This window comes from Monodelphis domestica, chromosome 2 (assembly GCF_027887165.1).
Source record: "Monodelphis domestica isolate mMonDom1 chromosome 2, mMonDom1.pri, whole genome shotgun sequence".
NCBI lineage: Eukaryota > Metazoa > Chordata > Mammalia > Didelphimorphia > Didelphidae > Monodelphis > Monodelphis domestica.
In genome coordinates this window covers 172,561,006-172,573,387 of record NC_077228.1, presented here as the reverse complement: position 1 = coordinate 172,573,387, position 12,382 = coordinate 172,561,006, and the positions used below count along the sequence as shown (strand labels likewise).

Sequence of the window (12,382 nt, the reverse complement as noted above, 5' to 3'; positions counted from 1 at the left end):
GTGGTAAGGATTAGGCACTGGAGATCAAGTGACTTGCCCAGGGTCACACAGTCAGGAAAATTTTGAGGTCAAATTTGAACTCAGGACCTCCTGTCTTTATGCCTGGCTTTCAATCTAGGTACCACCTAATAAATGTTTAACAACAAGCTTTCTAGGGGTAAAGCAATTGCCCCCAACATACTTTTAAGTGCAGCTTCCATTTCCTAAGTATAGATGATCCACAAAACCAGAAAGTGAGTTCTAATCTGTAGCATTTTGCCAATTTCTGAAAATGGAAGAGACAGCTCTCACCCTGGGAGCCGGCACTTGCTGGCTGAGTTGGGGACTAGGGATACGGTTTATGTACCAACCTGTGTGGATGACTGTCAGCAGAGGCTTTCCAAGTTGGCTTTAGAAATGTTTCTTGATGGAATAAATGAAGGGGGAAGGTCTGTCCTAAGTACCAAGTTTGCCATTTTAGTAGATTCCCTTCTCATTTCTCCCTTCCTCTTCTTTCTCCCCCTCCCTCCGCAACTCCAGTTCAACCAGATCCTCCAACCAATATCACAGTCACAGCCGTGGACAAAAAACCCCATCGCCTCAACGTCACCTGGAAAGATCCGCCTTCCTGGAACTCCACATACTACAGGCTCCAGTTTGAGCTCAGATATCGGGCTGAAAAGACCAAGGATTTCACCAAGATAATGGTCAGTTCAGTCCCCCTCCCTTCGTGACCTAGGGGAGCGGAAAGTTCCTCTTTACAGTGTGACCACGTGTAGACACGTGACGAGACTCTGCTCTCCTCAGGATTGGGGAGGGTGAACGGAAGGGGAACTGGGGAGGGGCGGGATTTCCACCCAATCGGGATGGAGATATCATCCGCCTGTGGCTTAGTAGGTGAATCCCAGGGAGCTGGCTGAGTGACTTTCTCAGGGTCACACAGTTCCTGTGTGTCAACAGAGCGTCCCCCTCCCAACCGTTTTGTTTTTGTTTTAGTTACTGAGGTAGCAGCATCTGAAAGAAATCTCTTCAAAGGGAAGGGCAAGTGGGGGCAAGTAATGGAAACTGAATCCTATTGGGAACGGCTCCTGTAGAGCCATCTGGTTGGTGGTGTTCAACTGTTTCAGTACTGTCTGCTTTTTTGTGATCTCATTTGGGGTTTTCTTAGCAAAGATACTGGAGTGGCTTCCTATTTCCTTCTCCAGCTCATTTGACAGATGAGGAAACTGAGGCAAACAATAAATGCTGCTATTATTATTATCATTTTTACTATGATTTACTGATTCCTCAAAAGTCAGTGAGTAGTGGTGGCAGTAGCACCAGAGCTAGAATTGGGAAACCTAAACGGAAATAGCAGTTCCAACATTTACTTGCTTTATGACTCTGGATAAGCCATGTCTTTGCTTTTCTATTTTTTAAAATTAAGGAAAAGTTAAGTGACTTTCTCGGGGTCACACAGCTAGTAAGTGTCTGAGGCTGGATTTGAAATCAGGTCTTTCTGACTTGGATAAGTCATTCCTATAAACCTCAGCTTCCTCCCATGTAAAATAGGGGCAGGAGTGTGAAAATTCCTGGCAAAGTAAGGAGGAGAGAAATGTTCTGAAGGTTTGAAAGTGCTATTGAAATGTATTATTTATTATTATTATTATTATTATTATAACCCTTACCTCCCATCTTAGAATCAATATTGAATATTGGTTCCAGAGCACAAGAATAGCAAGGGCTAGGCAATGGGGATGAAGTGACTTGCCCAGGGTCACACAGCTAGGACATGTCTGAGGTCAAATTTGAAACCAGGACCTCCAATCTCTAGGTCTGACTGTCTACCCACTGAGCCACCTAACTGCCCCTGAATTGTATTATTTATCACCCAAATACAGCTGGTTAGAAGATGGCCCCATTAACTCATTTTAAGGATGGTATGGATGTATGTGTGCATGTGAAAAGAGTGTTAGACACATATGTGTTTGAAGACATTTTATCTTGTGTATTTGCATGTGAGTGGATGAATACTCATAGCTGTCCATTCATCCAAGTACATGTGTTCTGGAGCTTAGGTGCCCATGTGTGCTTGTGTCTGTGTGTGCACGTGCCTAATTCATCTCCTGTCTTTGTGCTTCTTTCAGAGTAAGGATCAACACTCATTGATTATTAGCGATGCCTGGATGGGCAAGAGGCACGTGGTGCAGATTCGAGCCCAGGAAGAGTTTAGTCTTGGCAAATGGAGTGAATGGAGCCAGGAGGTCACAGGCACCCCATGGACAGGTAGAATTGGGGAAGGGACAAATCCTCTTCCTTTAGTCTTGGCTTTTTAAAGCTTAACAATGTTGGATGACTTGCAGTAGTTGTGTTAAATGCAAAATAGAAATGGGGCCACTATACCATACCTAAGTATCCCTACAAGTGGCATGTTAACATTATATATGTTCTATTGTATTTTTAAATTTTTGTTAAATATTTTGTTAAATTTTTTTCTTTATTTTATTCCAGTATTTGTTAAATATTTCTCAATTACATCTTAATTCTGATTCAGGTGTGCAGGCCAAGTATTTGGATTCCTCTGACTTAGTGTTGGAAGGGTCCTTGATGTCCAGTACTTCAACCCTTCTAGAATAGCCTCAATAGGTAACCAGTCATCCAGCCCCCATTTGTCACTTCTTGTGACAGCGAATTTATTTTCTCTCAAGACAGGTGGCTAGATGTCCTACCACATAAATCCATGGGTCTAAAGTCAGGAAGACCCGAGTTCAAATCTAGCTTCAGACACTTTTTAGCTATGTGATCTTGGGCAAATGGCTTAAATTCTGTTTCAGTTCCCTAATTGTAAAATGGGTATAATTATAGCGCCTACCTCCTAGGGTTGTCATGAGGATCAAATGAGATAACATCTGTCAAGGACTTTGTAAATCTTAAAGTGCTATTTTATATATATTATATATTTTTACTATAAATAATATATTTCTATTATCTATAATTTATATATTATATACTATAAATGCTAGCTATTATTATTCATTGCTGTTACACAGTTCTTTTTCAGGTTAAGTCCAAATATGCCCCCCTCTCTCTGTTTGGGAGGCTGCATGGTTTAATAGAAAGAGCATTGGCTATGGAATTAGGGGATCTGAGTTAAAATCCTACCTGTGTGAATTGGGCATTTAATTGTCCAGAGCCTCAGTTTCCCCATAATTTAAAAGGAGAGGGCTTGACTAGAAGAGGTCTGAAGCCCCTTCCAATTCCAAATGTCTGATATGTCTTTTGGAATAACAGTACAAATAGATGACCTTTTCTGTATAACAGCCTTTCATATATTTGAAGATAATAGTCAATATTCTTCCCAGATACTCATCCCTGACCCATATCTTCTAATCCTAGTTCCCTGCCCACTTCCTTCAAACATATCCACCTCCTATAATTCTTACATGAAATGCTTTCTGTAATCCTTGCCAACCTGGATGCTGTCCTCTGAAGAGTCTTTGCTAATGCCTTTTTAAAAACATATGGCAACTGGTTGGGGACAGCTGGGTGGCTCAGTAGATTGAGAGCCAGGCCTAGAGATCAAATCTGGCCTCAGACACTTCCCAGCTGTGTGACCCTGGGCAAGTCACTTGACCCCCATTGTCTAGCCCTTACCACTCTTCTGCCTTGGAACCAATATACGGTATTGATTACAAGACGGAAGGTGTTATATATATATATTATACATATATATATGTATAATATATATATATATGGCAGCTGGGTGGCTCAGTGGATTGAGAGTCATGCCTGAAGTTGGGAGGGTCCTGGGTTTAAGTCTGGTCTCAGACACTTTCTAACTGGGTGACCCTGGACAAGTCACTCTTAACCCCCATTGCCAATCCTTACCCCTCTTCTGCCTTGGAACTAATACTTCTAAGACAGAAGGTAAGGGCTTAAAAAATACATGACCCAGAATAAAATAACATTTAATAAATGTGGTCTAAACAGTGCAGAGTTGGTAGAACCATTGCATCCAGGGATCTGGCTACTTCACTTGCATTAATACTTCCAAGGGCAACAGGAAGAATGTTGAATGGACGTCACGGGCCAGGGTTTACATCCCAACTCTGACTCTTACTGGCATGTAACTGTGGGCAATGCAATGACTTACCTCTCTGGGCCCTACTTTATTTCTTTACAAAAGGGCAATACTAATGCTTGTTCTGTCCAACCCTATCAAATGTTGGTAAGAAAGAACTTTGTAAATTGTTGCTTTCTGAGCTCTAATTTTTAGTGATTCCACTAAGACTAACTGCTTAAATGCAGAGGGAAAGAACCCACTAATCTTTGGACTTCTCTGGAGGATATAGACATGTGGCACGATCGCCACCTCTAGTCTGCCCTGCCAGTACACTCTGCCCTTGCCCCCTTCTCAACACATTTGTGTGTTATCTTTCCTATTAGAATGTAAGCTTCTTGGGGGGCAACATATGAGGCCAGATTTGGACCCAGGATCTTCTGATTCCAGGCCTGGCACTCTATCCACTATGCCACCCAGCTGCCCCCTAATAAATGCTTGTTGATTGACTACCTTCTTACACCTAGTTACTGAGACTTCCTCAAAGGCAGCTAGGTGCACTCTTACAACCTCCCTACCTGCTTTGAGGTTCAAATTCATATTAGTCATTTTTAGTTAGATCCCAAATTATTTTCTTTGGCAGAAAAAAAAAGAAACAAAGTAAAGAATTGAGCAGGTCAGTGTTCTCACCCTTGCCAGTGTTACTGTCCTCTCATCTGCCCCAGAAGTCAGTTCTTTTTCTTAATAATACTAGCCTATGACAGCTAGCATTTACACAGGACTTTTAATTTTGCAATACATTATGCCCTTTAATCTTTACACTAGTCCTAAGAGGCAGAGGCTATTATTATTCCCATTTTATAGATGAGGATATTGAGATTGAGAGGGGTGGAGTTACTTCCATCCCACAACTAAATAACTAACCAAAATAGGATTCCAACTTGGGTCTTCTTCATTCCAAGCACAACATTTCATCCCTTTTTGAATCAATCTTATTTTACTTGTTATAACTAATAAAAGGCTCTTTATTATCTTCCTTAGCTTTTCTCTTAGTCTTCTCTCTTTTTGATCTTTCATTCTCCTGATACTATTTTTAAAAAATCCTTACTTTCTGTCTTAGAATCAATACTAAGTATGGATTCAAAGGCAAAGGGGAATAAGGACCAGGTAGTGGGCATTAAGTGACTTGCCCAGGGTCACACAATCTGGATGCTATTCTCACAAGATGGTGTCTGGGTGAGTTGAGTTTGAGGTTGTGGAGGAGAGAATTTGCAAGGCATGCATGCAAGACAGAAAGCTGAGGACAGAAGCTGTCAGTCAAAATGAAGATTCCAATTGTAATATGACTGGGAGACAGTGGAAGTCAAGCCAACATGGTGGAACTGGGCTGAACTGGGCTTTTGGCTTGTGGCTTGTGGCTGATGGCGGTGATTGAAGAAGAGACTTTTGCTGGCTGGCTGATTTGAAAGAAAAAGAAGAAGAAAGACAGTTGTCCTCATATCTCTCTGACTGACTCTGTTTCACAAGAGTGACTGGATTGCTATTTCTTCCAATATCCTCCAAACCAAGGCTCCCTGTACCTTATCCTCCATCCTTGTCCTGTCTTCCCCAAATAAACCCTTACTTGAGAAAGAAGAGAAAAGAGTATTTCCTCGGAAATCTCATAGCTCACAGAAGAAAGGGGGGAGGGGAAGCTGAAAGGCTTCTGAAGAGCGGGAGGAAACCAGGAGGTATAGGGAGGAGGGTAGGCAAACCTTGATCCATGAGTTATTTAATGTACAATCAATATACACCCTCAAGTATCGATCTATTACAAGGTTTACCATTGCTGGTATCAAATGCTGTCAGCTTACAAACTGTCCCCTTAAAAAATATAAACAAAAATTTTTCTTCTATGATCACTTAATATATAACAATCAGATTTTCCCCCTTAATTTTTGGGAAGCCTTACAATTATTCAGTTTTCTCTTTATGCCCTGCCCTCAACATCTCTCATTTTTGCCTGCATAGAATCCACATTTTTTTTCAGTTGTGTCATTTCCTGGGCTTGTTGTTTTGGCTTTAGTTTTCATCCCTTTGCTCTCTCCAGTGAAATAATTCTGTTGTTTCTCAAGTCTGTTGTTTTGTTTATTTTCCTTTGGTTATCTCCAAACGGGAATTTTATTATCTTGTTCTAGAATTTCTTAGACCTTTTTACTTGACCTCTTTGCTTCTTTATTTTTTCTTTTGATATTTTTACTAATTCCATTTCCTCCTACATTCCTTCAGCATATCCATTCTGCATGATTTTGTATCTTCAGGAATTTTTCTCTTTTTAAGCCCTCATCTTCTGTCTTAGAATCAATAGTAAGTATTGGTTCCAAGGCAGAAGAGCAGTAAGGGCTAGGTAATGGGGAGGTTACACAGCTAGGAAATATTTGAGACCAGATTTGAATCCAGGATCTCCCATCTCTAGCCCTGGCTCTCTCCATCCATAGAGCCACCTAACTACCCCTAGTATTGATACTAAGAATTGATTCCAAGGCAGACGAGCAATAAGGGGTAGGCAGTTGGGGTTACATGACTTGCTGGACTCAAAGCCTGGCGCACTATCCATTGTGCTACCTAGCTACCCCTCCTCCCAAATTTCTAATTTCATTTTTTGTTCTTCTGTTGACAGTTTGGATGTAGTTTTCCTTCACTTTCTGTTTCTCCTGATCCCATTTTCCCCAAATTCTTCCATTGCTAGTTCTTAAGAACAATGTTTTTTTGAGAATCTCAAAAAAATGTGGGGGGTTTTTTTGAGTTGTATATTGAATTCCTATGACTTCTCAGTCTTCTGTTTTGCTGAGAGTCCATCCTTTATAAGTTGTAAAATAATATATTCATCCATTCATTCATTTGACTGTCATTTGTTAAACACTGTGCGCCAGTCACTGTGCTGGGCATGAGGGATACAAAGACCAGAATTAAACAGTCCCTGCCCTTGGAAGAACTTGTGTTCTATTAGTTCCGCAACTGTCAGTTTTGTTATCTTGCAGAGTAGCTTTGTTTGGAGCTATGTTGCCCAGTTAGCTCATATTAAGATTTATCATCTGAAACCTCTAGATTTTTTTCACATGTTATCCATCCATTTCAGTCATGACTCCTCATGATCCTATTTGGGTTTTCTTGGCAAAGATGCTGGAGTGGTTTGCCATTTCTTTCTCCAGCTCATTTTACAGATCAGGAAACTGAAGCAAGCAGGGTTCAATGACTTGCCCAGGGTCACACAGCTAGGAAGAATCTGAGACCAGATTTAAATGCAGGAAGATGAATCCTGGCCCAGCTCTCTCTCCAGTAGGCCACCTAGCTGCTAATAATAATAAATAACTGGCATTTTTCTATAGCTTTAGGCAAAGTGCTTTAAAGTCTCATTTTTGTCCTCATAATAACCTTGAGAGGTCGGTGCTATATCTCTCATAGCTATTCCCTTCTCTTTCCTTACTCATATAGCTTCCACCCTACCTCAAATCCTTTCCACCTCTCCCCTAGCCTAATTTTGTTTTAAAACCTTACCTTCCATCTTAGAATCAATAGCATGGATTAGTTCCAAGGCAGAACAGTGGTAAGGGCTAGGCAATGGAAGTTAAGTGACTTGCCCAGGGTCACACAGCTTATAAGTGTCTGAGGCCACATTTGAACCCAGGACCTCCTGTCTTCTCTAAGCCTGGCTCTTTATCCAGTGAACTACCCAGCTGCCCCTAGTATTGATTCCAAGTCAGAAGAGCTGCATGGGTCAGGCAGTTAGGGCTAAGTGAAGTGCCAGAGTTGTCTCTGTCCCCTGAGCTACCTCCCCTAGACTATGGCAACATTCTTCCAATTGGTCTTCCTGCCCCATGTACCTCCCCTCTCTTTTCTGTCCTCCATGTAGCTCCCAAAATGATCTCCCTAAATCACAGGGCTGACCATATTATTCCTTTGCTCAATAAATTCAAGTGGTTCCCTATTACTTCTGGGAACAAATATAAATTCCTCTGTCTAGCATCTCAAGCTCTTTGCAATCTAGGTCTGACTGATTGTGCCTGCTTTAGTTAGTGAGGACATCCCATAGAGCGTGCTGGGTGTTGCTACTACTGGTTCCAGCAGATGTTGTGGGAGCATCGAGGCTGGCGTCCAGCCATGTAGGACTCATCACTAAGGCAGTGTGAGATGACGAAGGTGCCCCAGGTTGGGTATTGAGCTAGAGTAACAGGTGACTCAGTGTATGTAGAAAAGATGGACATTTGGAATTCACCAAGTTGCTTCTTATGAGCATCCCAGACCATTGTAGGATAAGTACTCTTACGCCTAAAATCAGGAAAGAATAAGCCCCCAAAGGATAGACCCCAGACCCAGGCACAGGCTTGCCTAGGCAGGACATACGCTTCAGTAAGCCAGGAGCTCACAGTCACTTAGCGGTCTGGGTTGGGCTGGCCATCCCTCCGCCATCCAAACAGGTTAAAAACAGTATTTTCTTCATGTTTCTGCCCAGAAAAGCAGGGAGCTGCAGAAGGGCAGGCCAATCCTTTTGCACATACACTGAGTCATCAGCTTCTCCAGCTCTGTAGCCAGTTAACAAGACTCTTTGTCATCTCCCAGAACAAACCTCTTATCCATGAGTCATATGCTGGAAGCAAATCCCGAAGGTCCCAAGAAGTCATCAGGAACCAGAAAGAGCCACTCTGAGTAGGCTCTGTGGGATGTCCCTGTTACACGATTATATATTATTTCCCTTCTCTCCCCACTGCATCCGAGCCAGGCCGATCTCTTTGCTATTCTTCCCACACAGCACTCTCTCATTTCTCTCCTTGTCTTTTCTCAGGCTGCCCCACAAGCTCACCCTCTGTGCCTGGAATATACTCCCTTTTATCTCCAATTCTTTTTTTTTTTTTAATAACAACCCTTACCTTCTGTCTTAGAATCAATACTGTCTATTGATTCCAAGGCAGAAGAGTGATAAGGGCTAGGCAATGGTGTGTGTTGGGGGAGGGGGTGAGTGACTTGCCCAGGGTCACACAGCCAAGAAGTGTCTGAGGTCAGAGTTAAACCTAAGACCTCCCATCTCCAGGACTGGCTCTCAATTCACTGAGCCACCCAGCTCCCCCCATAATGTACTTTTCTTTTTAAACCTTTACCTTCCATCTTAGAATCATTACTGTTTATTGGTTCCAAGGCAGAAGAGTGATAAGGTCTAGGCAATGGAGGGTAAGTGGCTTTCCCAAGTTCATGTAGGTAGGAAGTGGTGCTCAATGATAATACTTGTTATTACTTTAAAAAATTATCTTTATTTTATTCCAGGAACAAATTTACACATTAGTTTTCCATGGTTACATGATTCATTTTCTCTCCCTCCCCTCTTCACTTCCCTTTCCCAGAGCTGACAAGCAATTCCACAGGATTATACATGTATTATCTCTTAAAACATATTTCCATATTATTCATTTTTGTAAGAGTATACTTGTTATTATGGATCAATGTAGGAAAGCCTACTAACAATTTGCTGTTGTTGCTCATCCATTTTTTCCAGTCATGTCTAAATGTTCATGACCCCATTTGGGGTTTTCTTGACAGGGATACTGGAGTGGTTTGCTATTTCCTTTTCTAGCTCATTTTACAGAAAAGGAAACTGAGACCAACAGGGTTAAATGACTTGCCCAGGGTCACACAGTGAGTAAGTGCCTGAGATCAGATCTGAACTCATTCCTGACTCTAGCCACTTGCCATTTAACCACCCCTGCTAATAACTTAGTACTATTCCAAAGTCGAATGGGCTGCCTCTGGTGGCAGAGGGATCCCACTCATGGGGGCTTTTTAAGTAAAGACTGGAAAGCTGCTTTGGGCTCTGCATAGATGAGATGTCTTCCAGGTCTGAGTTGGGATTAGAAGGTCGTTGAGGTCCCTTCTAGCTCTGAAGCTTTGTGGCTCAGTAACACTGACCCTGAGTTTAGCTCTGAGCTCTAACTGGCAGAGTGAATGGCCAGAGCAGAGGGTATCTTAGCTTTCTCCTGGCTGACTGCTTTCTCTGTCGCTGATGTCAGTGAAGAAAGAACAGCCATTTGATGCTAATAGCACATGAATGGGGATGACCCACACATAGCTGCCTAGCAACCATTTTCACAAAGAGATTTTATTAGGTTTTGCAGGAACACTCATTAAGTGTGGGAGCAATTTTTTTTTCACTTTAGAGTTTACAGAAAGCTAAAAGTAGGCAGTTCTATGGATGGATAGCCTCATAGGATCTAGAATATTTTATTTTGTTATTATTTTTTAAACCCTTACCTTCCATCTTTGAATCAATACTGTGTATTGGTTCTAAGGCAGAAAAGTGGTAAGGGCTAGGGAATGGGGGTCAAGTAAGTTGCCCACAATCACACAGTCAGGAAGTGTCTGAGGTCATATTTGAACTCAGGACCTCCCATCTCCAAGCCTGGCTCTTAATTCACTGAGTCACCTAGCTGTCCCCTACGGGCAGTACTTTTTAAAAAAACCCTTACTTTCTGGCTTAGTAATAACTCTAAGACAGAAGGGCAAGGGTTAGTCAAATGTGGTTAAGTGACTTGCCCACAATCACACAACTAGGAAGTGTCTGAGGTAAAATTTGAACCCAGGTTTTGCTATCTCTGGGCCTGGCACTCTATCCTCTGTGCTATCTACCTGACCCTAATATGCTTTTCTTTTAAAAAAATCCTTTTTTTCTTAGAATCAATATCTGTTCCAAGGCAGAAGAGGGGTAAGGACTAGGCAATAGGGATTAAGTGACTTGCCCAAGGTCACATAGCTGGGAATAGTCTGAGATCATTTGAACCCAGGACCTCTCATCTCTAGGTCTAGCTCTTAATCCACTGAGCCCCCTAGCTGCCCCTAACTCATTAGCATTTAAAGGGCTATTTGTGGCTTTCTCTTCCTCTCTCCATTCTCTTTGCTCACACTCTGTGTATACTAGTTTCTCACTACCCTCCCATCCTGGTTTCTCTCTCATTCCTCTTATTTTGCTTCCTGATTCCTTTCCTCATTGTTTCTTTTCATAATCTTCATAAATTTATAGAATTAAGGGGCAAAGCCAAGATGGTGGCTCAGTAGTGGAGAAAGCTGAAATTTCTCTGACAATCCTTCCAAGCCACTTTTTTTAAGTGCCTCAAAGCAACAGAAGTCAAAAACCAACAGCAAGATGGAGTGAGGGGGCTCTCCTGCTAAACACAACTTGAAAGGCAAGCAGAGAGTCAATTTTCACAGGATTTTCATGACATAAGGGGGACCCAGAAGCCAAACTGCATACAGAAGTGTGCTGGCCAACCACACCACACCCCACCTACTGCACCAGGCTCTGAACCTGGGCATAGGCCAACTTCGGGATCCCTGGACTTGGGCTACACCAACAAAAGAGTACCTCAGACTCATCCTTGAAATCTCAGGCCCTGGCACTAGCCCACAGTGAATCCTAGAAGTCCATAGTGTTGAACCCTTTCAAGCCTGCATTTCTGTGAAGACCTACCCCAGAGCAAAATAATTCACAGTACTAAGCCTTGCAAGCCAGCAGCACAGGAGACAGAATCATCAGCTTTCAGAATTTCTAGTTCACAGACAAAAAAAGGGCTGGTAAACTGAAAAAATAGCAAAAGAAACACCTAACTTTAGAAAATTTCTTTGGAGACAAAGAGTGAAACTCAGAGTCAGTAGGGGACTGTGAAATCCAAGCAACCACATGCAAAATTTCAAAGAAAAATGGAAATTGGTCTCAAACACTAGGAAAACTCAAAAAGGAATTAAAAAATCAGATAACACAGGTCAAGGAAAAAGGGGTGGGATTGAAACCAATGCAAAAAGAAAATAATTTAAAAAGCAAAATTGTTGAACTGAAAAAAAGGCACAAAAATCCAGTGAAGAAACGAGTTCCATGAAAAGTAGAAGAGATAAAATGGAAAAGGAAGATCAAAAGAAATTCATTCTTTAAAAATCAGGACTGAGCAAATAGAAGCGATTGACTTCACAAGACATCAAGAAACAATAAAAACAAAATCAAAAGAATGAAAAAATAGGAGAAAATATGAAATATCGCATTGGAAAAAAAAAAACAACTGACCTGGAAAATAGATCGAGGAGAGACAATTTAAGAATTATTGGACTACTTGAAAGTCATGACCAAAAAAAAAGTCTAGATGTCATATTATAAGAAATTATCCAAGAAAACTGCTGTGATATTCTTAAGTCCCCAAATGGTTTTAGTTTTTAAAAGATTACTGTTACAAAAATGAATAATTTGGAAATAGGTATTAAGTGATAATACATATAACCCAGTGGAATTGCTTGTCAACTCTGGGAGGGGAGGAAGAAAAAGGGGAGGGAGAGAAAATGAATCATGTAACT

The 12,382-nt window shown here is 41.6% G+C and overlaps 1 protein-coding gene across 1 annotated transcript in view; it reads left to right on the top strand.

Moving 5' to 3' along the window:
* IL6R (interleukin 6 receptor) overlaps nucleotides 1-12,382 on the top strand; it is a 65,602-nt gene that overhangs the window by 33,760 nt on the left and 19,460 nt on the right. Inside the window, exons 5-6 of the mRNA XM_007481993.3 lie at nucleotides 520-686; nucleotides 2,106-2,244. Of these exons, the coding sequence (XP_007482055.1) occupies nucleotides 520-686; nucleotides 2,106-2,244 (306 nt within the window). The remainder of the gene's footprint in view (nucleotides 1-519; nucleotides 687-2,105; nucleotides 2,245-12,382) is intronic.